This window comes from Trichomycterus rosablanca, chromosome 18 (genome assembly GCF_030014385.1).
Source record: "Trichomycterus rosablanca isolate fTriRos1 chromosome 18, fTriRos1.hap1, whole genome shotgun sequence".
Taxonomy (NCBI): Eukaryota; Metazoa; Chordata; class Actinopteri; order Siluriformes; family Trichomycteridae; genus Trichomycterus; species Trichomycterus rosablanca.
Genome location: NC_086005.1, coordinates 10,802,601 through 10,830,280, shown reverse-complemented (window position 1 = coordinate 10,830,280; position 27,680 = coordinate 10,802,601). Strand labels below are relative to the sequence as shown.

General features: G+C 40.2%; 2 protein-coding genes across 5 annotated transcripts in view; both read right to left on the bottom strand.

Annotated features, from left to right (window-relative positions):
• rps25 (ribosomal protein S25) overlaps nt 1-27,680 on the bottom strand; it is a 240,040-nt gene that overhangs the window by 23,187 nt on the left and 189,173 nt on the right. The window lies entirely within an intron of this gene.
• On the bottom strand, nt 65-27,444 carry LOC134332597 (beta-galactosidase-1-like protein 2). Its single transcript, XM_063014319.1, has 19 exons — nt 27,353-27,444; nt 25,408-25,593; nt 21,962-22,030; nt 17,984-18,079; nt 15,326-15,434; nt 14,279-14,371; nt 11,304-11,385; nt 9,022-9,086; nt 8,035-8,119; nt 6,592-6,729; nt 5,437-5,517; nt 4,800-4,906; nt 3,322-3,468; nt 3,142-3,213; nt 2,360-2,438; nt 1,297-1,384; nt 1,103-1,214; nt 894-1,010; nt 65-151 (listed from the first exon to the last, which is right to left on the bottom strand). The coding sequence occupies exons 1-19, from the start codon at nt 27,442-27,444 to the stop codon at nt 65-67; spliced, it is 1,905 nt and encodes a 634-aa protein (XP_062870389.1).

Here is a 27,680-nt window from a genome sequence, read left to right as displayed (position 1 = left end):
TGTTAAGGATTATTAACATCACAGTGTTTGTCACGTTTAAACCATAATGCATCTAATGCTGTGCTTACTGAATGTCAACACTCATTCCCAGATCAGGAGAGTCCTCAAACTGCACTTTTAAATCACTCTCCTCCTCCTCAAACACCACGACCTAAAATAAATAGGAGACGTGTAAAATTACAAACAAAACCATTTAATTAAAACGACCAGTAATAACTTTTATAACTGTAAAGTTATATGTCTGTCAAAATTTGTGCCTATTTAGTCAATAGAGCCAGTGAGGTCATGCACAGATGTTGGAAGAGAAGGCCTAGTTTGTAATCCAAGTTTAATTCATCCCAAAAGTGTTCCGTTGGCTTGAAACCAGGGCTTAATCTGGTACATCTTAATAGACCTTGCTTTGTGCTTAGTGGCACAATCAGGCTGAAAGAGAAAGGGGAATTCCCCAAACTCTTGCCTCAATGTTAAAATTACATCATTTTACTTAAATCATTTGCACTGTCGCCTTACAGCAATAAGGTCCTGGGTTCGATTCCCAGGTGAAGCGGTCTGGGTCCTTTCTGTGTGGAGTTTGCATGTTCTACCTGTGTCTGTGTGGGTTTCCTCCGGGAGTTCCGGTTTCCTCCCACAGTCCAAAGACATGAATTGGAGATACAAAATTGTTCGTCTTTGGCTACCTGTCCTGTCATGAATGTAACAAACGTATGTAAAACATGACATTAAAATAAATAAATAAATAACATTTTTATATATAATGGATGCAACTGATGTGGCAGAAACAACTAAATCCAATCATTAGGAGAGGTGTCCACATACTTTTGGCCATATAGTGTATTTTAAAGGTTATTTATAAGGTAGGGAACATCATAAATAACACATTTAAGTAAGCTGACCTGGTTTGGTCCAGTGTTAAGAAAAGGTCCAGGGACATAAAGCGCCTGCTGTGGTCCAATGTTCCAGTAACGCCCCACGTTATGGCTGTTGATGAAAACCACGCCTTTGATCCAGCTCTACAATCACACATCATTAGAAATAAGTGTCACCCCATTTACAGGTAATAAAAAACACATTATACAGAGTGGCTATGAACCATGTTACTCACTGGTAGTTTTACAAATGTGTCGCTTGGATAGCCGTCCACAAACAACCTGCCCTGGACAAACCCTGGGAAGCTAGGCTTGGCAGGGAGAGACTTCCATGGTGCTTTGTACAAACTAAGCATATAAAAAAGTGGTTAGAATTATTAACAACACCAGTACATTTATTTTAAGATGTATTTTTAAGGTTTTCACGAACTTGTCAATAAAAGTGGAGGTCATGTCCAAGCTGTGTATTGTAAAATCTCTCAGAGGAACATCATTCAGCAAAATGTCTCCGACAATACCTGCAAAAGTGAGTATATTTAGTCCTCTAAATCAGGTTTTTTAAGACTTTTTTCAGTCAATCCACATTTTGTCCAACACAAACAAAGCATCAAAATGAAAAACAAAACCAAATGTACTAAATTAATAAAAATTCTGGCAATCTGGTCCCAATGTGGTTTACAAGATGTAACGTAAAGCCTCCACAAGGGGGCGTTTTGTGACCCCTGCTCTAAATCATCTCAAGAATAATTATGCACAAGACCATGCGATAAGCATGATATTGCCAAAGAGTGGTGTTCTCAGCACTGCAGTGACACTGACATGGTGGTGGTGTGTTAGTGTGTGTTGTGCTGGTATGAGTGGATAAGACACAGCAGTGCTGCTGGAGTTTTTAAACACCTCACTGTCACTGCTGGACTGAGAATAGTCCACCAACCAAAAACATCCAGCCAACAGCACCCCGTGGGCAGCGTCCTGTGACCACTGATGAAGATCTCAAAGATGACCAACTCAAACAACACCAATAGATGAGCGATCATCTCTGACTTTACATCTACAAGGTGGACCAACTAGGTAGGAGTGTCTAATAGAGTGGACAGTGAGTGGACACGGTATTTAAAAACTCCAGCAGTGCTGCTGTGTTTGATCCACTCATACCAGCACAACACACACTAACACACCACCACCATGTCATTGTCACTGCAGTGCTGAGAATGAGAAATGAGAACCACCTAAATAATACCTGCTCTGTGGGGGTCCTGAACATTGAAGAACAGCATGAAAGGGGGCTAACAAAGTATGCAGAGAAACAGATGGACTACAGTCAGTAATTGTAGAACTACAAAGTGCTTCTATATGGTAAGTGGAGCTGATAAAATGGACAGTGAGTGAGGTCTTCAGGGTCCATGTCGATGTGTGGAATTGGAACATCCAGCTGTGCTAACATGCATAAGCAATATTGTGAACCTTTTATTATGATTTAGGTTCTGCAGTACCTTTGCGCTGGTTGTCCATGGCCTCACCACTATACACTCTTCCACAGTTTTCAACAAGAAAGCTTAAAGTTCTCTTCTCCTAGAAAAATTCAGATGTAACCGTGTGTTAAGCAGCATAGAAATGCAGCAGTATAACCATATTATTTAATATTCTTTTAGTGCAGATATACACCTTAAATCTATGAAGACAGATAATTTATAGTAACTTTATAATTAAATTGTGGCCTATGAGTTGTGTATTAAACACCTTTTCCTTTATCAGTTTGGATTTTGAAACCTATTGGTCTATACTACTTAAAACAACATGCTTTTTTTCTGAACGTCTGTGGAATCTGAGTGAGTGAGCGTAAAAGTAATAAAATAAAATGTAATACTGTATATAAATAATAAAATAAAATGTAATACTGTATATAAATAATAAAATAAAATGTAATACTGTATATAAATAATAAAATAAAATGTAATACTGTATATAAATAATAAAATTAAATGTAATATTGTATATAAATTATAAAATTAAATGTAATACTGTATATAAATAATAAAATAAAATGTAATACTGTATATAAATAATAAAATAAAATGTAATATTGTATATAAATTATAAAATAAAATGTAATACTGTATATAAATAATAAAATTAAATGTAATATTGTATATAAATTATAAAATTAAATGTAATACTGTATATAAATTATAAAATTAAATGTAATACTGTATATAAATTATAAAATTAAATGTAATACTGTAAATAAATTATAAAATTAAATGTAATACTGTACTTTTCCATCAGAAACTGTTAACTCTGTTGTCTTGAAGCTGAGTGTGCCAATAAATGTTCTGTTTACAAACACCTGAAATGTACAGTAATCACAAAAAAGTGATGTTACTTCTTAGTTATCACATAAATATCAAAGTATATCACAAAAAATATATTAAAGTAGTATCCATAAAATTGTTACCAGTGCTCTGTCTCGAATGTTGTTTCCTGATTTTAAAGAGCCTCCGGTGGTGATGGTCGCCTCGTACAACGTGTATCCGTACGCCTGTCCATTCCTGTTGTTTACAGGCAGGTTCTCCATATTAACAGGAGTCTTGGATTTAAACGGCTTTTAAAACATAAACAGAGACATTTTATTATCACCTCAAACCTTTCCACTGTGGATTCAATATCACTTAACAACTGCATGTCTAAAATCACTATAAAGAAAGTATCCCACTAAAAGTGCATCAGTTCTCATGTACAAATACAGAAACTCCTTAAGGCTGTAGATATCTTGTTTAGGCATAGCCATTGCTTATAGTTGCATAAAATTAGTAACAATGGGTTTAGACAAACGCAGGAAGTGTCAAGTTATAGACCGTAATGAGAAAATCAGTGACGTTCATAGCTTCACATTCAGCAAGTAAGATTGTTTGTTTATTAGGATTTTAACGTCACGTTTTACACTTTGGTTACATTCATGACAGGAACGGTGGTTACTCATTACACAAGGTTCATCAGTTCACAAAGGTTATATCAAACACAGTCATGGACAATTTTAGTATCTCCAATTCACCTTACTTGCATGTCTTTGGACTGTGGACCTGAGCACCCGGAGTAAACCCATGCAGACACGGGGAGAACATGCAAACTCCACACAGAAAAGACCTGGACCGCCCCACCTGAGAATCGAACCCAGGACCTTCTTGTTGTGAGGAGACAGTGCTACCCACTTAGCCATCGTGCCGCCCCAGCAAGTAAGAAGCTTCAACCCTGTTGCAGCTGTTCTAAACAACTAAACTACTATTTGTGTTTTTGTTGTAAAAAGAAGACATCAAGGAGCAGCAACAGCTCAGTTGTGAGGCCACAAGCTAACAGAATATTTTTTCCTCATTTGCAATGGTAGACTACTTCAGAAAGCAATGGCAGCACAAGAACCATTCGTCAGGAGCTTTATGGACTGGGGATTTCATGACCAAGCAACACTATGTAGTGTGGGATGGAGTGGTATAAAGTAGTCCATTATTTGACTCAATGTGTATAGAAGAATGTACCAAAAGCATTTGATGGTTTGAGCTGGATTTGATTCCAGTGAATAGTAGCCTACAGTATACAGTGACATTCTAGGGAATCATGTCATTACAACTCTGGATTAACTGTAGCGGGACAAATAAATCCCTGCAGTCATGTTTCAAAATAAAAAAGGACACTGTTCCACCACTGAGGACGCCAATCCATCAGTTAGACCCCACAATGGATTGCCGTCATTCCTAGAGAGTGTTACTGCAATGTGTCCAGCAGTTTTGGGGAAAGCAGACCCATAGTGACCCTGACCAGGATAAAGCTATATAAAGTACCTCATTTGTGTAGTGGAATTAGACATTACGACCCAACTGCAACTGTAACAAATTGAATATTTGCTAATAGATTTGTCTCCTAATCCTCACATCTCCTCACCAGATGTGTGAAGGGTAGAGCGTCCCATAAGGAGAGGTGTTGGTACATGATGGCGGTCTCATATCTTTCTTTCCAGCGCAAGGCTGGCACCTCGGGCAGAGGGTTGTCAGGATCAAAGTGCACTAAAATCAGAATGTGTTATTACATAAACTGCTGTGGAAAAGTACTTGTCACATTTTTAGTTAGTGCAGTAATTTTAGATCTTACAGTCTAACCTGATATTACACAAAGGAAAATCAGGCAAAAAAATGCATTTGTAAATATAGTTTTATTTAATTAAGGAATAAACACACTATACGGCCAAAATTAAGTAGACACCCTCCTATTTATTGATTTTGAGTATTGCAACATATATACAATAATTACTTTCACCTTTGTGGCAATATTTTGGAAAAGGCACTTTCCAGGTCCCTCTGCAAGCCTTGCTGCCCAACCTTTTGACTAAATGGGCCAAGCTTTTTCATAGAAAAGCTGTTGTAGCTCCAAAGGCGGGACCAACTACATATTAAAAACCTAGGTTTGGAATGGCATGTGCTCAGGCCACTGTACTTATTTATATAGTGCACTGTAGATTAATTAAAGTAAACTAAAAGTTTTTGTTTTGCAAGGTAAAAGGGTGGAAGGAGGTTTCACACACTGTGGTATCGATTGAACAGGTCTCTCAGCATCTGGTACTTTGGTGTGTAATCTCCTGCCTCAGTTAACGGTGCATCATAATCTACAAAACAAGAAAAATAAAATAATAATAAAGCAAAATAAACTAAATAAAGACACAACTTTAAAAATTGCCCACAAAATAAAGCATTATTAAAGTTTATGCTTTGTGGTTATGAAACAGTTATAGAGCCAGGCTATCACCAGAGATAAAGAAAAAAACATGCAACATGCATTTCACACATAATGTACACACAGCATCTCTTAACTTAAAAATAAATATAAATAAATAAATACACATTAAAAAAACAAAATTATAAGGGGGGAATTATTGACGCAGCAAATGATTTAGTACCTTGTTGTAAAACAATGAGACATCCACGGTAGTGTGGTTTATTTTGCTCATAATAAACCATGACAAATCATCTTTAATTTCCCAGGTATACAAGGGGCTCTTTTGTGCAATCACAAACTTAAATTTCAAGTCAAAAGAATAGCTAGGCCATGCCTTTACTTGCCAACACCTTTACTTTTTTGTTAGTATCTATTCTTCAGTTAGTTTGGCTTTATGTTTGGGATTAAATGATTCCTTTTGAAACCTGATGAGTTTATTTGCAGTTGTATTTCTTTTATCTGACTCATGTTATTATATTTGTGTTTGAATCAGATTCCCTGTTGTAGAAAGGGAAAACCACTTCATGTTCCATCAAAATTATGAAATGTGGCACAACCAAGAATTACTTTGTTTTACTATAGAGTAAATTATTGATTCCAACAGAAAAGAAGCTACTGTAGAAAAAGGTCTTGGGGGATGAAAACATTTTTTAAGACATTGTACAGTTCCTGTATTATGGCGCTCTGTCTCCTCCTCCTGGCCCTAATGAGTAGTGCAACATTAGGACAACTCGCCTTCAGAAACATTTTTCAACTTTAATTAATTCGAAAAAAGGAAGGTGGATATGAGTTTTTATTTATTTATTATTTCATTTTTAAATATTTATTTATTATTTCTCTTATATTCAAAATTTTTTCCATTCCTCTGTGCACCCTGGTAACACCTGACGCTTGCACAATGCATTTGCTGGCTAGGAAAGATTAGCAAAAACAGATACAAAAAAAGATTAATAAGACAACAAACCATAGCTGGTGATGACAGACTTGTAGAAAGGATTTTGTAAAGCTCCGTTCATGAAACCAAAGTTGGTTCCTCCGTGGAACATGTGCAGGTTAATAGACATGCCACGTTGCATGATCTGCCTTATAGATGCAGTCATGTCTGAAAGAAAACAGAAAACCCAACATTACATCATATAAAGATATTAAGGATAGCAATGCCAACATGCTTAAGACATTTTAATTATGCTGGTCTAAACAAATAATAAATCATTCTGTAGGTTTTTGGGAAGTAAGAGGAACTGAGGAAAACCTTTTCGATCAAATGGTGGAAAAATACTGATAGCATAGTGTAAATCAAGGATGCCAATCCATCAACGAGATCCCGTGATGGATTGGTATCCTTTCTAGGGAGTGTTACAGCAATGGGTCCAGCGGTGGATGGAAACCAGACCAACTGTGGTCTCGCTGATGGATTGGCGTGAATATATTTGCTTCAAACACGGCTCCAGTGGATCGAAGGGAAGAAAAGGACAACCGCTGTCTAAGCGAAAACCAGTGGTGATTCCGTATGTGGCGGGAGTAGCAGAACAATTGAGACGGATATTCTCCAAACACCGTGTTTCAGTTGCTTTCAAATTCCAAAACACGCTACGCCAGAAATTAGTTCACCCTAAGGACCGGGTTCCTCGATACAAACAGAGTAACGTAGTGTATGCTATTAGGTGCCGGGAGGATTGCCGGGAACTGTACATCGGGGAAACTAAACAGCCACTGGCCAAACGGATGGCCCAGCATAGAAGATCGACCTCTTCTGGCCAGGACTCCGCCGTTTACACTCACCTGCAAGCCAGCGGCCACTCATTTAATGATGAACATGTGCAGATCCTTGACAAGGAGGAACGCTGGTTTGAACGGGGAGTCAAAGAGGCCATCTATGTGAAGAGGGAACGACCATCTCTGAACCGAGGAGGGGGCCTAAGAGTACATCTCTCACCATTCTTACAATGCCGTAATAGGAGCTATACCCCAATCATGTGTGAAAGGCACACATGACCATTGTAATTAATGGTCATTGTGATTTGCATATGGACCTGATCATAGGTTTCATTGTTATGCAATGGGCGGTGATCAGTCGTTACGCAAATCGTCTGCATATAAGGTTGGGGTATTCACCACCAGCTCAAACCGAAGAAGTCACTTGGATGAGTGGCGAAACGTATCTCTACAACAGACTTGTGTCCAGATGAACTGATTCAACTTTGTGGATTTGTGTACCTGGATAATTGAGCATGCATCAAGAGAATATATTTGCTTATTTTTAGTTACCGCTTTATCCTGATCCTCATTACCACAGTACATTTCAGAAGCACTAGGCACATCACAAACACCCAACCTGGACATCAAATTATTAAAATTAATTAACAACAATGGGTGATTTACTATGACTGACTTCTAATAATCTTACCTTCTACTGGGAAACAGTGATGGAGATTTCCCCAGCTATCAAACCATCCAGTCCAATACTCCATTATCAGCACAGGGCTGTTCGGCTGGGACACACCAAAAGAACAAAAAACACAAAAGTCAAGTTTACATACACTTGTGAGAAACTTGTATTTCAATTTCAATTGAGACTGAGAAGATCTCAATTCAGTCTTTCAAGATTATTTATTTGGTTGTGTGGAACGTTCTATAATGTTATGTGTGTGTTTCTTTTCAAAATGACAATCCACAGCTGCTCAGGTGGCGCAGCGGTAAAACACGCTAGCACACCAGAGCTACATCGTATACATCAAATACATACTGTACATAAGTATCGAATCTCAGCTTTGCCATCTGGCTGGGCTGGGCGGCTACATGAACAACGATTGGCTGTTGTTTAGATGGTGGGACAAGCCGGACCAGGGTTCCTTATAACTGGTGCAATTACGACCTCTGCTGACTGATTGATGGCGCCTGCGTAAAGTTGGGGAATAATGCTGATCAGGGTGAGGCTCTCCTTGCACAAGGCTGATCCACATATGAACTCGCCCCGTGCAGGTGGAGGGTTGTATCAGTAGAGGTGAAGTGTAACGCAATCAGGGTAATATGATACGACTAGATTAGGGAAGAAAATTGGCGGGGGGGGGGTTGGAGAAAAAGAGAGAGAGAAAAAAAGACAATCCACACAGCCCAAATGGTTTGATAAGTATGGAAATTACTAAAATTATATGCTGTGGCAATGTTTGGTCCGACAGGGGGCAAAATCTGCACAAAGAATCTTTCACCCCTTCAGTACAGTTTCAGAAACTTGTAGCATCATGGCAAGATAGACTGAAACTCTTCTGTAAGGTTGCAGCGGTGGCTCACTTCCCAAACATAACTATTCATGTTTTCTTTTCCTTTTTTTCCCAAAATGTACTACTGTCTGTATCCAACTGCAAAAAATGTAAAAATAAAATAAAAAATTTACCTGCATAATTTCCAGAAATCTTTCGTCTTTTAAATCCCACGTCCGCAGATTAAGAGCCCTGAGAACTAAATCAACAAAAAAGTGATTAACCTTTTACAAAGAGTCTAGAAAATCAATTTATACATGTCACACTGTTCACACTGAACAGAACTAATTAGGGATGTCCCGATCACGTTTTTTTGTTCCCGATACCGATCCCGATTATTAATTTTGATCCCGATCCGATACCGAGTCTCAAACCGATACTTGTGTTTTCTAGATATTGTCTAGATAAGAACTGGATAATACTATTCACACAGTGCACACTTCAAGTACATAACAGTTATTCAAATTAATCCAATGTATATGTTTAACAACTAAATAGCTCTGCAGTGCTGAAGGGAAAAATGCTGCATCCAAGCTATTGGCTTAATGTTTTGTATTTTTACAAAATCAATGAAAATGAGTGAGATAATTACAGTTTTACTTTAAACTTTACATTCGAAGAAAAAAAATCTGTTTAATGCAGTGATACACTAAAAATGAACAGAAATCTGTGTAGCAGCTTAACCTGAATATAAGAAAAAAAGTTACATAAAAGCATTACAGTAAAACCTGAATACCAAAATAAAATGGAAAGGCTCTTGCTTTTGTTATGAAGGAAAGCCAGTTTTTAATGTGCTTGTATTGTGACAGTGGTTTGATGGACGTTTGTACACGAAGTGAGTGTGTTTTGACCCTTTGGGGCTTCCATAGTGCATGGAATAGCGTGCTTGACTCTAGCTGTCCGCTATTCGGTACCGTAACAGAAGAAGTTAATAAAGTGTTCTGCTCCCGACAATATGTGAATATACCGTGTATTTATTTCTTTATTAAACGAGTGCATCACTACGTTGTTTTGTAAACCGGAGTGATTCTTGACTCACACACCATATAAACAGTAAAATTGTACAGTAATGAACGCAGCTCTGCTCCTACCGCCTTGTGAAACGCTCGCATTGCAGACATTACACGTCGCTGCTGGACTTGTTTCACTTTCCAATTTAAAGTATTTCCACACAGCGGACATGCTGATGTAAAACAAAAGATCGAGATTACGATCGGGTTTAGTAAAGCCAATTCCGATCAGTTAAAAAATGCCTTGATCGGCCCCGATCCCATTCTTTGAGATCGGATCGGGACATCCCTAGAACTAATATTTAACCACTTCATAAATATGAGCAAAATGGTCTTAAATTCCCTGCTATGTATTTACCAATATTATGTTATGTTATGTACTATATACACTGATCAGTCATAACATTAAAACCACCTCCTTGTCCATTTATTTACTACACTCACTGTCCATTTTATCAGCTCCACCTACCATATAGGAGCACTTTGTAGTTCTACAATTACTGACTGTAGTCCATCTGTTTCTCTGCATGCTTTGTTAGCCCCCTTTCATGCTTTCCTTCAATAGTCAGGACCCCCACAGGACCACTACAGAGTAGGCATTATTTGATGGTGGACACATAGTCCGGTCATCCCGCCCTGCAGGCACTGCCAATTATGCCTGCTAGATGGCGTTCCAGCCGACCGGTGGCAACGTCGAGTTTCGAACCAAGTAGTTCAGAATCTCGACGCTGGTGTGCCAGCGGAATATTCCGCTGCGCCACCTGGGTGCTTGTCAGTGACAGTTTAACCATTTTTGGTACACAGAGGGAGATGTTAGCTTGCATGTTAGCGGGTTGTGCTGCCTTAACCCATTGATTTGAACGGCCCGGGGCTAACTGTGTTAGCTTAGTAAGCGAAAACTTACACTTAATTATGATGCAGTATGATTGCTATGACCGCCTCATGTTGCGCTTCATATTTCATACGCTACGCGAATGAAAAATGTTAAATCGCTACACACAAACCTTAAATTTTGAATTTTAGAGCAAATTGGGTCTTAATTATAACCCTTAATAATCTTTTACTCATCTTTACCAGAGGCGCCAATAATTGTGGAGAGGACTTTATGTTCAACAGGGCATAGGGCTGAATTGGGTATTGCCTCATCACCAATGTAAAAGCGCATACTGTGCATTCTGTGAAGGATTGATCGGAGTATAGTGTGTTCCTTTATGCATGTTACAACATGCAGGAGAAGAGCCTGATGGCTTCATGTATTTAAGTCGATGGTTGTATTTATTAAAACAAAGGTTGACAATGTGTGTGTGTGTGGGGGGGGGGGACTGGATATGTATAAAATATTTAGAAAATAAACACTAGATACATAACTGTTTTCTCCACTGAACATTTCTCTAGCAGTCCTTTACCTCCTTTCACTCCTCCATTCTTTAATCCCTCAGGCTTGTCTGATGTCAGAAGAAGCTCACTTACACCCCTGGATTGAAATGCCTAGAAAGTGAAAACAACAAGGAATTACACGCTAGTGTGGGTCCAAATGCTAATAAATCAGTAAATGAATTAAAAAGATGAAGTGATAAGTGAAATTAAATAAATTTGAATGGGGTCCGGATGGGGGTATTGGGATTCAGCTGTAAAATAAGGATTGGATGTCAAATTTGAATGCCTATTTCGAATGCGTCTTGGGTGCATTTGTTTACACATCATTGTGTGAGGGTGGCACGCTGACACAGCAGGTAGTGTAGGTGATACTGCAGTGTATTTCCATGTAGCAACAAGGTTCCTAAGGGCCTGGGTTTAAAGCTTCCCTCGTGTCACTCTCCATAGGTATTACTCCAGGGACTCTGATTTCCATCCAACATCCAAAAAGATACAAAATGCAGATTGGCTACTCCACATTGCCTTCAGGTGTGAGTGAAGTAGTGAGTTTGTGGTGCCCCGCCCCAGGGCAATAGTGCCCTGCGATGAACTGGTGCCCGGTCAAGAGTTTCTTTCCACCTTGCACACAGTCTTTATGAATTACACTGATTAGAGGTCACTACAGTGGTGCAGCTGGTAGAATGAGTGGCACTGTCTCTGGCCACTGTTTGTCAGAGGTTTAGTATGTTCTCTCCTTATCCAGATTTGGTAAGAAGAAGCTTTGCATGTAAATATGATTGGTATACGAGGGCGATTCGTATCACAGCCCAGAATTTGCTTGTTTGCCCTTTGCATTCTGAGCCAATTACAATTCAGTTAATGTTTCACATAAGCCAATCAGCAGTAGAACCCTGGATCCCAGTGGTAGTAGTTTACTGCTGGACCACCCAAGCGCTCTTTCTGTTTGGGAGAGGTTTAGTATGTTCTCTTCTTATCCAGATTTGGTAATCCCATAATCCTGATACTCAGCTTGCCTGAAACAATAGGTGTAAACAAATTCTCAAACAGAGGTGTTTCACTAACTATCCATACAGAAAGAAGCTTAACATGTAAATACGATTGGTATACGAGAGCGATTCGTCACACAGCCCAGAAGAGGTGGGTCCTTCTGCATCTTGAGCCAATTACAATTCAGTTAATGTTTCACATAAGCCAATCAGCAGTAGAACCCTGGATCCCAGTGGTAGTAGTTTACTGCTGGACCACCCAAGCGCTCTTTCATCATATTAATAATATAATAATTAACACAATATTATTACTGAGGAATCCATCACCCCATGTTCTGTGATTTTTAAGCTTTGGACATAATCATGTCATGGACACAGACGGTTTAAAGCAGCTGCATGTAGGAAAAATTGTTGTCACAATCCTGCTGCTTATTTGCAAGGGAAATTTTCCAATGAAGATCACCTGCAGTCACAGAGCTCAGATAAGCCTCATTCATGCACAGGGTATTTAAAATAAAGAGTCCAAGTACTTATTATTGTGAGAGGATAGCAAAGCACCCGGAGAAACCTACAAGAAACACAAGGAAAACCTAACAAACTCCTCAAAGGTCAGGGACAGGGTTTAAACCCAGGCTTCTAGTTTTTCCCTAAATCTCATACATATCCTGCTCGATCTCTTGCCATTTTCTTCCAAATATATTTTTCAAAAACATCAATAAACATTCATTACTTTATGGGTCTTTAATAACCACTTCATCCTGATCAGGTCAATGATATGTCCGGCACTGCCTGGAAAATACTGGGTACAAGGCAGAAATACACCCTGGACAGAGCTCCAAATCCACATAAACGTACCATGCTATTACACTAAAAAATAGAACCATGGTGCTACACCGAGAAACCATTAATTCACCTATCTAATATCCACCTAAACTTGATCAGGGATATGGTGAGACTAATACCACCCGTAACCACCAGGCACAAATCTATAGCAATCACTTGTTCATTTACACCTACTGCATATATTTTTTTTGTTTATGAATTTCCCCCCCTTTTTCTCCTTTTTAGCGCGTCCTCTCCACCAATGCTGATCCCTGCTCTGATTGAGGAGAACGAAGCTAACCCACGCCCCCTCCGACACGTTGGCAGCATGCCGTATGCATCTTATCACCTACACTTTTGACCAGTGCAGTGCAGCTGAGCGTTGTGTACGGAGAGACACACCCTGAGAGCGCTCTTTTCTCATCTCTGTGCAGGCGCCATCAATCAGCCAGCAGAGGTCGTAATTGCACCAGTCATGAGAGAGAGACCCCATACGGCTTAGTCCCGCCCATATCTGAACAACAGGCCAATCGTTGTTCATGTGGCCGGTCAGCCTAGCCGGCAGTGTTTTTACCGTTGCGCCAACTGAGCGGCCTACCTACTGCATATTTTTAACAGGTGAGCAAAAACCAAGCTACCCAAAGGAAAACCAAGTTGACATTGTTAATAATTTAATATAATTCTTTTTGGTTAAGGTCACAGTGGGTCCAGCGCCATCTGGAAACACTTTTCACCGAATGAATATACGCCTGTGATGCCAATCTATTACAAGGCAACACACACCTAGAAAAATGTACAGTAGCTTTTTACAGGTCTGATTTTTAAGGTTGAAAGTAACTCAAGATGACATGAGGAGCATTCCAAACAGACAGTAACCAGAGACAGGTTTAGAACCAGGGTCCCCGGGTACCTCCTGCATCACAGTGCTATTCTACTGGGGCATAATGTGACTTGTTGTGTTTCACATGCGCCTTTTTAAAATGTGCTCTGAATATTTTATCTATGTACAGAATGTTACTGAATACAGTCAGTATTCAGCAATAAAAACTTCCAAACCTTTCCATCACTGTATATGGACACCAATAATAAATAATTTATTTGTTATTGAACCGATATTTTCTGGCTAATCATTAGGTTTGTTCGGGTGGCTGTACATAATGATACAGCACTGGAAAATCCAGCAGCTTCTTTCATACCTCTTTTAGAAATGGCATGTACTTGCTGTCACTTGCGTACGATCCATAGTCTTGTTCCAACTGCACAGCGATGATTGGACCTCCTTTCTTAAACTACAAATACAGACATAAATAAAAATCAGCAGTCATGTATACACTGATCAGCCATAACATTAAAACCACCTCCTTGTGTCTACACTCACTGTCCATTTTATCAGCTGCACTTACCATATAGAAGCACTTTGTAGTTCTACAATTACTGATAGTCCATCTGTTTCTCTGCATATGTTTTTTTAGCCTGCTTTCACCCTGTCTTCAATGGTCGGGACCCCCACAGGACCACCACAGTGCAGGTATTATTTAAGTGGTGGATCATTCTCAGCACTGCAGTGACAATGACATGGTGGTGGTGTGTTAGTGTGTGTTTTGCTGGTATGAGTGGATCAGACACAGCAGTGCTGCTGGAGTTTTTAAATACCATGTTCACTCACTGTCCACTCTATGAGACACTTCTACCTAGTTCGTCCACCTTGTATATGTAAAGTCAGAGACGATCGCTCATCTATTGCTGCTGTTTTAGTTGGTCATCTTCTAGACCTTCATCAGTGGTCACAGGACGCTGCCCACAGGGCGCTGTTGGCTGGATATTTTTGGTTGGTGGACTATTCTCAGTCCAGCAGTGACAGTGAGGTGTTTAAAAACTCCATCAGCGCTGCTGTGTCTTATCCACTCATACCAGCACAACACACACTAACACACCACCACCATGTCAGTGTCACTGCAGTGCTGAGAATGATCCACCACCCAAATAACACCTACTCTGTGGGGGTCCTGACCATTGAAGAACAGCATGAAAGGGGGCTAACAAAGCATGCAGAGAAACAGATAAACTACAGTCAGTAATTGTAGAACTACAAAGTGCTTCTATATGGTAAGTGGAGCTGATGAAATAAACAGTGAGTGTAGAAACAAGGAGGTGGTTTTAATGTTATGGCTGATCAGTGTAGTTTTGTTAAAAAAAAACTATGGTCACCGTTTACAGTAGTACTGTATTAAATAATGTATTACTTGTAGAGGCACCACTTTTGGAATGAGCTTGTCCAAAAAACTCTCAACTGCCTGGGTAAATCCTGGATACGTTGTCCTCAGCTTCATCTTTCCGTCTCTCAAGAGCCAACTAGAGGAGAATGTAGTTTAATTGCACTGATTCAGAACACTAAATGATAAGTGGTTGCAACACTTCTAGCATCAGTGATAGAAACAAAACACTTTCGATTATGTAATATTAATCATTTACATCACTGCAGAGGAATTTCAGCTTCACTGGCTGCTTAAAATTATACACATTGCTTGTGATTAGCAATGAATATTTCTTTAGTTTGAGGTCTTACCACATCATTTCTATTTTGTTCAAGTCTGGACTTTAGTTAGCCCTCTAAAATGTTACTTTTGTTTATTTTAGCCATCAGGTCTTAACTTCCATTTCTATTGTGGATCATCCCTCTGCTGCCTAACCCAATAGACCACTGAAGTCGTGTCATCGTTTTGTAGTCCACGCCATGTTGTTATGCCCATAAATTTTGAGAAATTTTGAATGGGAAAAATGGAGATTCTTCTGTCTATTATCACTGGATCCTCTGAATTATGAAGTTAAAGAGTCAAAATATGAATATTGCTACATGTAAGCTAATGCTACTGTGACGTCACTGGACTGTAAGCCTCTTAAATAACCGCACGAAGCACGATTCACTAGTGTAACAGTGGAGTGATATTCACAAGTTTTAGTTTATATTTTTAGTAGCTAGCTACATTAAAGTAGAAAGCAAGGATGGTTGGGTGTTACGCCTTTGCAGTTGCAGTCACCATACTGGAGGTATTGCGGGTGTAGTTCAGTGACATCTAATTAATGCGCGGTAGCATTAGATTTCGTGTAGCATTATTAGTATTACGACATTTTTAAAATAGGACAAAACGTATAGGGTTCTGAACATGTTTATTTAGCACAGGATGCGTTAGAGCCGATTTTTTGAAAACCCCATTCATTTTTGCCATAGGAAATCGGGCTTAGACCCGGGTCTCCAAATATGGGCATAACGAGGACTACAGAATGACGCACGACTTCAGTGGTCTACTACACCTCGCTCTAGTTTAAGGACAAATGTCTACAAGATTATTTTTTAAAGAGAGAGTACTTCATAGTTTTCCCACCCCCACACTATTTCACTACCACTACCACATTTGGCCAGTGCCACCTTGTTGTTAGTATTGCAGTAAAATGTTACACTTTTGTATTTCCAGACATAACAAGAGCCTTGTTTTTTTAAACATTCCAATTTAAATTTTTTGGTCCAGTAAACATTAAGCCAAAAGGTTGCACGACACTTATTTTCTTCATATTAGCACTGGCTTTTTCTGTGATACCCTCACAAAAATCCTATGTTTGCCTAGTTCTTTTAGCATTAAGGAATCATGAACACTGGCTTTAGCTGAGTTTTCTTTTATTGCTACTTTATTTATGCATTTTCTCCCTTTTTCTCCCAATTATTCTTCCGCTGCTACTTCCACCAACCCCTTCTAATTTGCCCATACTTTGGGGGATTTACGTGTGAGGCCAGTATTGCGCTTGGAGAGTCACACACTGATCTCTGCATTCCTCCACTTCTGTACAAATGCATTGGGATACTAGATAGGGTCTTTACTCAGCGTTGAAGACCCCACTCCCTGGTCTTTTCTCAGACTTGCCCCTGTTTTAAGTTGTTTTTCTGGGCGCTTTTCTAATTTTCTAAATTAATTGTGAAGCCCTTGTTGACTGAAAATTGAGTAGGCCATCAACTATTGGTTTGGGTAATTAGTCTTTTAAGATTCTTCCAGTCAGATTTAAAAACCTTCAGTGTGGCCGCTCAGGTGGCGCAGCGGTAAAGTACGCTAGCACACCAGAGTTGGGGTTTCGAATACATCGTATCGAATCTCAGCTCTGCCTTTCCGACTAGGCTGGGCAGCAGCATGAACAATGATTGGCTGTTGTTCAGGGTTAGAGGGTAAGAAAGTCGGATCATAGGTCCTCATAACTGGTGCAACTGCGGCCCCTTCAGTTGGTTCTATAAAGTCCTTGAGCTTTAGAAATGGCTTTGTAATTAGTAACATCTAGTATTTTTTCATAAATTGTGTCATAATGTTTCTATAAAAACTTGAATAAATGCTTGACATTCAAGGTGGATATGATTTAAAGTCTACAAGCCTGGCTAAAATCCAACCAGGATGTATTTGATTTTGATGGCTTACCAATTTGATAGCAGCCATAGAGATGGATGATATACAGGTAGGTGTTGGATAGCTTTGGTTTTCTTTTTTGTTGTTGTTTTTATTTCCCTTTTTGTCTCCCAATCTAGTCGATTCTAGTGGATGCTATCACCACCCTGCTTTAGCTGCAAAAGGGCTGAGTACTGTAACACAGCATGAGTCAGTGCTTCTTACACACCGGTCAGCGGTAAAGCCTAGCACATTATATAAGCATTATTTCGAATGGAGAATCACACCAATCTTTGTGGAGATCTTTGTGGATCTCCTTACCACTCATCCGGTGCCTCATTCAGCTTCTTGTGCTTATTATCAACATTACCTTTGTAGGGCCAGTTCAAAACATTAAGGTAATTGTCAAGGCACCAAACATGTATTGGCTGATGAACCACATTTGGGAACATTAATAGCTGAATATGCAAGTCTCACCTAGGCAATCCTCCAAGGTCCAGTTCTGAACCAATGTATGGTCCTGGCCGAAGAATAACCCAAAGACCCAAATCAGCTGCCTGGAGGAGAAATGTCCTAAGGAATCATAGGGTTGCAAGAAAGAGAGCTTATGAGTTACTCATGCAAGATTACTATAAACTTACAATAAATACTTCTGTGCAGATCAGATTAACACTAGATGACAGGGTTCCTTAGCTTTTCAGTCAGATTAAGCCCTTTAACATAAACAATATGCCTCAAGGAAGCCCTTGAGATTTTTAAATAGGCTACTGTATTTGTTAGCACATTTAGGTGTCAGACTCATTAGATCTAGATGGTTATTAAAGGGTATCAAGTTGGGTGTCTGCACAGTAGATAATGTGACTACTGAGGAAAAATAGAATTGAAACATTAATTAAATAAATTCAATACAATTGTCGTAAATGGATAAAACATTTTATATGTTTAGTTGCTGTCAGCAGAAAGTAATGGTATTACTATATTCAGGTCATTTAAAGTGTTATCTGGACTTCACACTTGGTTTGCATTGTCGCTAAAGTAGAATAAGAATGTTCTAGATTCTAGTTGTAATAAAATCAATGGGTTTAGAGAGAAGTAAGTTCTGGTGACTGATTTTTACCTACAAGTTGCACAAAAGGCTGAAAGTTCTAAGATAGATATTTCTATTATCTATTTAAATCTGTCTGATTTACTAGGTTTTGGGAGCGATTCTGCTAGCCAGGCGTCTACATACAGACATGACTGGCTATGTCTTAGAGGCCCAACAATTGATTTGCTTACCAGTCCAGGGTTTGTTACTGCATTATGCCAAGTGATTCCGGAGAAGACCCTAACCAGGATATAGCGATGGTACATAAATGAAATGTATTTATTTTAAATTATTTAAAAGACACCATGTTTAGTTATAGTTTTGAACTTCATATTCCTCTTTTTCAGTTTTGCTTGCTGTTACAGGGGTTGGACAAAATAACTGAAACACCTGGTTTTAGACCACAATAATTTATTAGTATGGTGTAGGGCCTCCTTTTGCGGCCAATACAGCGTCAATTCGTCTTGGAAATGACATATACAAGTCCTGCACAGTGGTCAGAGGGATTTTAAGCCATTCTTCTTGCAGGATAGTGGCCAGGTCACTACGTGATGCTGGTGGAGGAAAACGTTTCCTGACTCGCTTCTCCAAAACACCCCAAAGTGGCTCAATAATATTTAGATCTGGTGACTGTGCAGGCCATGGGAGATGTTCAACTTCACTTTCATGTTCATCAAACCAATCTTTCACCAGTCTTGCTGTGTGTATTGGTGCATTGTCATCCTGATACACGGCACCGCCATTGGATGCACATGGTCCTCCAGAATGGTTCGGTAGTCCTTGGCAGTGACGCGCCCATCTAGCACAAGTATTGGGCCAAGGGAATGCCATGATATGGCAGCCCAAACCATCACTGATCCACCCCCATGCTTCACTCTGGGCATGCAACAGTCTGCGTGGTACGCTTCTTTGGGGCTTCTCCACACACAGCCGTGGTTTTATGTTTTTTGGATACAATCCGGGTTAGCACCCGAACATCCCTTTCAGACAGCTTCCTCTTGCGTCCACAGTTAATCCTGTTGGATGTGGTTTGTCCTTCTTGGTGGTATGCTGACATTACCCTGGATACTGTGGCTCTTGATACATCACAAAGATTTGCTGTCTTGGTCACAGATGCGCCAGCAACACGTGCACCAACAATTTGTCCTCTTTTGAACTCTGGTATGTCACCCATAATGTTGTGTGCATTGCAATATTTTGAGCAAAACTGTGCTCTTACCCTGCTAATTGAACCTTCACACTCTGCTCTTACTGGTGCAATGTGCAATTAATGAAGATTGGCCACCAGACTGGTCCAATTTAGCCATGAAACCTCCCACACTAAAATGACAGGTGTTTCAGTTATTTTGTCCAACCCCTGTATGTCCAGTTGTCCAACTCTGTCCGACTCTGATCAAAAGTAAGACCTGTTTATACAGATATGGGGGTTTCTTCAGCGTAAAGCCAAATATCTGGAGAAGCATGTTGTTATGGTGAAGTCACTGTTGTCTAATGGGACCTACATGATTTAATCCCCTTAGACAATTGTTAATAATGCAACATGACTCCTAAAAAGCAGGTTTAACCTCCACCTGACTGAAGCAAAGGATGGGTGACGTCTGCCATTTGCATGTGTTGGGAAATGCTTGGGCTTTGTCTAAAAGGAAGTGTCAGGTTTTAGCTCGTCCAACAAGCCTCCTAGTGAGCATGAACAATTCACTGGATGGTAATTGTGCAACCTAACACCTTGGTACAACATGATAAATGTGATTACATAGGAAAGCCCAGCATTTGCACACCTGACACACTATAGGAAAGTTTCACCCTATCACCCTACACCCTAAACCATATTCATTTGAAGAGGATTACCACATTTTAAAAACTACATTGCGCTACAATGCCAATATTAAACAAAACCTCAAATGTTCTTGAAACCCTAATAAATAAATTTGTTGTTAGCTATTTATTATTCAACAATATTACACTTTTTTTGAGTTCAAACCATGATGCGTAAGCTGTGGAACAAGTAAGTGTGTTATCATAAATGCTGGCTTTAGGGAGCCTTCAAGATGGTTACAACTGTAATGTGTTGCATTTTTTAAATTCTATTTTATGCATTTCCTTTTTCTCTTAATCTAGTTGTATCCAGTTACCCAGTTTTCTCTCCTCTACTGCTGCAGACCTCGACCCTGACCGAGGAGGGCCGTATCTAACACACGCTCCCTTCAACACCTGTCCGTGGTGGGTTACATATAAAGAAGTATTGCATATGGAGAGTCATGTCTCTATGCAGAAGCCACAAATGCAGCAGCAATCAGGAAGCCCTTTGGCCAGCCCACCCTCAGACATAGCCAATCATGTCTGCGTAGGAGTCCGGCCAGTTAGATGTACTAGATATACTTTATTTGTCATATATACATATACAGTTGTACAGTACAATGAAATTCTTTCTTCGCATATCCCAGCTTGTTTGGAAGCTGGGGTCAAAGCGCAGGGTCAGCCATTGTACGGTGCCCCTGGAGCAGATAGGGTTAAGGGCTGCATAGCAGAGCCTGGACTTAAACCGCCAATCTTCCAGTTGATAGCCCAAAGCTCTACCCACTAGGCTACCACTGTCCCTCATGTTAATAGCAGAGCTGGGATTTGCCTTCTATTGCTTTTATTCAACAGTTCATTGTACAGTTCACAACAGGCTAACATGTTGGTGTGCAAAAAATATTATAATGGATGATGTATTCCTATGCTACACCCTACTACTACGACTACTACTACTACTAATAATAATAATGTCAACAATGTGTTATCTTGATAAGCCTAGAGTGTTTGAAACATGAGTAAAACCATTAAATGCTACAAACAAAAAATGGAATAAAAAATAACTTAAGGTCTGCATGTAGAATGTGTCGTGGCATCAGACTGGTCATTCTTTCATTATTGGTGTTTCTGTATTTTAGTGTGCATCATGTTGCTTAAATGTTGGATTAAGAGCAAAGATGGGTGGATCAAACTACAAAGTGTAAAATGCTTTATCATGACTTAGTGACTGAAAGTCACATGGTCACACAGTTATGATAAAAATGTCTGTTATCAAATATAACAATAGAACATTTGAAAAGGAATCAGATTGCATGGTTGAAATGACTGGTTGGTCATGCTGTTAATTTCTTGCAACAACTCATGAGCCCTAAGTACACATTTGAACAAAAAAGGGGCCTAATGAGGATACTATTGCCCTGGGCCCTCACATACTGTTAGCCCCAGTGGGACTGACTGCCAGCTGCTTAACTGCGTTAACGGCTGAACCCTCTGACACTGTAGTCGTAAAAAAATTTGCCTCTATATGCAGATGTTGTTTAAAGACAAACATATGAGAATGGAAATGTTCTTACTCCAAATCCAGGTCTCCATAAAACTGAAAGCTCCCTTTTTCAGGCTCATGAAGATTCCATGGTACAGCTCTGAAAGAACAAAGTACATTAATTAAACCTATTATGGTGTTATGGTGTTTAACTATCCACTAGAAGAAACTGATTCTTCTCTAATAGTGCTTAGTAAAAAAGAGAATCCTGATGTGATTTTGTTCAAAAATATATTTTTTAGTAAAGTTTTTATTGTCGTACATTAGATGTTCGTTTGTGTGGGTAAGATATTCTTTAGGATCTTTCCTATCCATCTTTAATAGAGTAAAAATCTCTGGATGATCAGAACTAGCAGAAGTCTTTAAAAAGTTCCTGGAAGTGAGGATGGATACAAGTACAGGCTTCCTTCAACCAACCACTGTTAAATACCAGAGGAGTTTCAATTCCCCTTTCTCTTCCAGCATGATTCATTTGATTACAAAGAGTCTTGGTCTCAGCCTAACTAAGCACTTTTGGGATAATTTAAAGTTGGATTGTGAGCCAGGCCTTCTCTTCCAATATCAGTGCCTGACCTCACTGACTATATAGACTGAACAGCATGGCTGGATTACTGACCGGGCCAGTGGGGCCAGCGCCCAGGGGCCCTTGAGGTCAGGGGGCCCCGGGGGGGCCCTGGCCCAAAACATTTTGCGATGCCTATCAACATTTATGATACAATATATTTTTATTTCCGAGGGCCCTCCATTTTAAGGATCCTCTGACTATTAGGGACTTTGACCCCAGGGCCTCTTGGGGGCCCTAGCCATGCTTTTGGGGCCCCTAGCCATGCTTTTGGGGCCCCTAGCCATGCTTTTGGGCCCTAGCCATGCTTTTGGGCCCCTTATGAAAATGGATGAGGCGTTGTGGCACTGCACTGACTTCGACTTCTGGCTATTAGGGGTCCTAGGAAAGAGGGGGGCATATTTTTAGAGGGCCCTGGTTATGAGAGCCCCTACCAGGGGGCCCTAGAGAAGAGCAGGGCATACCATTAGAGGGCCCTTGATCACGAGGGCCCCTGCTATGGGGCCCTTGACTTCCATAGAAGTCGTTTACCATGGCTCCTTGACTTTCTAGGGACCTACAAATTGCCAGGCAAGCTACCATATTTCATAACAGACGTTTTGTTGCAAATATGCGATTCAGGCCCTTACTTAATGTTTCTGAATTTGTATTGTTTCAAAATTATTATGTTCAATTTCTCTTAAGCGCAGAGACACAAATTAATTTAGCAACTTTGCAATTATTAAAATTTAACTCTTTGCCCAGGGGCCCAGACTATCCTTAATCCGTCCTTGCTTAACAGGTGTCCAAAGTCCATTTCAAAGTCTTGTAGAAAGGCTTTTCAGAAGAGTGAATGATTTTTTGGAATGGGATTTCCGACAAGCTCATGGTCAGGTGTTCCAATACTATTGTCCATATACAGTGTATCACAAAAGTGAGTACACCCCTCACATTTCTGCAGATATTTAAGTATATCTTTTCATGGGACAACACTGACAAAATGACACTTTGACACAATGAAAAGTAGTCTGTGTGCAGCTTATATAACAGTGTAAATTTATTCTTCCCTCAAAATAACTCAATATACAGCCATTAATGTCTAAACCACCAGCAACAAAAGTGAGTACACCTCTTAGTGAAAGTTCCTGAAGTGTCAATATTTTGTGTGGCCACCATTATTTCCCAGAACTGCTTTAACTCTCCTGGGCATGGAGTTTACCAGAGCTTCACAGGTTGCCACTGGAATGCTTTCCACTCCTCCATGACGACATCACGGAGCTGGCGGATATTCGAGACTTTGCGCTCCTCCACCTTCCGCTTGAGGATGCCCCAAAGATGTTATATTGGGTTTAGGTCTGGAGACATGCTTGGCCAGTCCATCACCTTTACCCTCAGCCTCTTCAATAAAGCAGTGGTCGTCTTAGAGGTGTGTTTGGGGTCATTATCATGCTGGAACACTGCCCTGCGACCCAGTTTCCAGAGGGAGGGGATCATGCTCTGCTTCAGTATTTCACAGTACATATTGGAGTTCATGTGTCCCTCAATGAAATTTAACTCCCCAACACCTGCTGCACTCATGCAGCCCCAGACCATGGCATTCCCACCACCATGCTTGACTGTAGGCATGACACACTTATCTTTGTACTCCTCACCTGATTGCCGCCACACATGCTTGAGACCATCTGAACCAAACAAATTAATCTTGGTCTCATCAGACCATAGGACATGGTTCCAGTAATCCATGTCCTTTGTTGACATGTCTTCAGCAAACTGTTTGCGGGCTTTCTTGTGTAGAGACTTCAGAAGAGGCTTCCTTCTGGGGTGACAGCCATGCAGACCAATTTGATGTAGTGTGCGGCGTATGGTCTGAGCACTGACAGGCTGACCCCCCACCTTTTCAATCTCTGCAGCAATGCTGACAGCACTCCTGCGCCTATCTTTCAAAGACAGCAGTTGGATGTGACGCTGAGCACGTGCACTCAGCTTCTTTGGACGACCAACGCGAGGTCTGTTCTGAGTGGACCCTGCTCTTTTAAAACGCTGGATGATCTTGGCCACTGTGCTGCAGCTTAGTTTCAGGGTGTTGGCAATCTTCTTGTAGCCTTGGCCATCTTCATGTAGCGCAACAATTCGTCTTTTAAGATCCTCAGAGAGTTCTTTGCCATGAGGTGCCATGTTGGAACTTTCAGTGACCAGTATGAGAGAGTGTGAGAGCTGTACTACTAAATTGAACACACCTGCTCCCTATGCACACCTGAGACCTAGTAACACTAACAAATCACATGACATTTTGGAGGGAAAATGACAAGCAGTGCTCAATTTGGACATTTAGGGGTGTAGTCTCTTAGGGGTGTACTCACTTTTGTTGCCGGTGGTTTAGACATTAATGGCTGTATATTGAGTTATTTTGAGGGAAGAATAAATTTACACTGTTATATAAGCTGCACACAGACTACTTTTCATTGTGTCAAAGTGTCATTTTGTCAGTGTTGTCCCATGAAAAGATATACTTAAATATCTGCAGAAATGTGAGGGGTGTACTCACTTTTGTGATACACTGTAGTGTACTGTATATCTGATCATCCCAGTAAATTTCCTCTACAATAATCTAATAGTTTAGAATTTCTGAGGCTGGCAAAGCCAGACCACTGTTCCGTGTACTTTGTACAACTGGCTTTAGGACATAAAGTTGTGCTTAAATGCCTCCAAGTGACTTGTGAAAATCACTCGTGATTCACTGAAAAGCTTCCTCGACTTTCCCATTATAATACCACATATCTAAATGATGTCATAAAACTTTCTATGATTTTCTAAATCTCAGCTGTATTTCTCAGTATGGGACCAAAAACAGAACCTTGTGGAATACCGCATTGCACTTTAGCAGGACCTGTTAAAGCTGTATCCAAACAAGATACAGTGACGTTTTCCACACCTACGTTGTAAGAGTGTTGAGGCCGCACGCCTTCATCTTCATCATCCGGTCCTTCCAGTATGCCCGAGGAATGCGGAAATAGTGAAGGGAACCTCCAAGTATGCGAAACGTCTCACCTCCTAATGTAAACTGGGAAGAGTTGGCTGTAAAACCCTTGCTCCTGTTTATTGGCATGCTTTCTGGTTGCCCTCTAAAATAATAAAAGAAAGAAATTAGAGGTATTAAAGTCTAGTGAACACCAGAATCTGATCAGTGAAGTACTGCAAGCAAAACAACATTTCATAAAGTACTGGGCCAGATTAACAGTTTTACCATAATACTACATAGTATATAGAAATACACAACATCTGAGACACAACTCCAAATCCATGAGCAATAACACAAGACTTTTGCTGCAATAACAGCCTCCACTTACATTTGAAACAAAACAGCAAAGATTCAATTCCATTTGACCACAAGAGCATTTATTAGATATGTGCATAAGGAAACTACAATCCCCCAAATGGTTATATCCCACTATACTCTTGAATGACATTGAATATTGTAGCTTTAGGATTCCCCTGATTGGAACTAATAGTCCCAGATCTATACAGCTAACTATACAGCTGATACCATGCATTCGGACAGGTGTTGTGACGGATCGTTCTAATAAAACATGTTTTTACAGCTCCAAAATCCAATGGCAGTGTGATTTACATTGAAATGCATTTTGAAGAATATGATTTTGCATTGCATGACATTAATGCTACACAAAATAGGCACATGCAAAGTGGTCTTCCCCTGGTCTTCTCTTAAATCATTCAAATAAACAATAAATAAACAATAAACACGCTCCCTTCAACACCTGTCCGAGGTGGATTACATATAAAGAAGTATTGCATATGGAGAGTCATGTCTACATCAGTCAGGCCGCAAATGCAGCAGCAATGATAAAACCCTTTGGCCAGCCCACCCTTAGACATAGCCAATTATGTCTGTGTAGGAGTCTGTCTGGTTGATAGCAGAGCTGAGATTTGACCTCTACTGCTTTCAAACAACAGTTCATTGTACAGTTCACAACAGGTTAACATGTTGGTGTGCAAAAAAAATTATAATGAAGGATGTATTCCTATGCTATACCCTATTTACCTTTATTACTAAAACCACCTAATACTACTACTAATACCACTACTACTTCTTCTTCTTCCTCGGCCTTTGTCCCGTTTGGTTGCGGGGTCGGCTCTCGGCGGATCATGATCCGCATTGATTTGGCACAGTTTTTACGCCGGATGCCCTTCCTGACAGAACCCTTCCTATTTTATCCGGGCTTGGGACCGGCACTACAATGCACTGGTTTGTGCATCTAGCGACTAGGTATCTATAGGACAATTCAGTGTTTCCAATGAGCCTGGTGGCATGTTTTTGGACTGTGGGAGGACACCGGAGCATCCGGAGGAAACCCATGCGGACACGAGGAGAACATGCAAACTCCACACAGAAAGGATCCGGACCGCCCCACCTAGGGATCGAACCCAGGACCTTCTTGCTGTGAGGCGACAGTGCTACCCACTGAGCCACCGTGCCGCCCTTACTAATACCACTACAAAATCATACACACAACAATAATAGTAATTGGGAATCAAACACACAACACTTATTTCTTCAAACATGGTGAGTTGAATTATTGAGTTTTGCCCAATTTTGTCTTGTCTTTATTTTATTTTAATCCACATGACACGAACAGGAAAGTGTCCCAATAGTTTAAGTTTAAGGTGTTAATAATTTTGTCCCTGAGAACTTTAGGAAACTTCTTCACCCATGCAATCCTCTAAATCAATGGCAAGATATCCCATAATAAAACCTGGTGCAAATTGCACAAGAACATTTTTATGCAGCATTAATGTGAGAAACCTGAAATACTTCAGTTAGTACATGTAAAGATGAAATACAGATTGAAATGTTACTCTCACCTGAAGTGGCGGTAGATGATAATTCCGGTGATACTGAAGAACAGGAGCGCATATCTCTTCCTATGAGCACTCCTAACGCTTACAACAACCATCAGCCTGACTACTGCTAACTTCCTTACAATATTCAAAAATATTTCTACAATATATTCCTAAAATTACCAAGTCATCGTACTCAACAAGGATCATGTATTCACCTGAGCGTCAGGTAATTCTAATGACATTTCACTCGTTTCTTAGAAACGCGCTGTGTGCGCCTCCCAGCTCATGTTTGTGCGTGTGCGTGTGCGCGCGTACTGCGTGCGTGTGTGTTGTATTCTGTACACACACA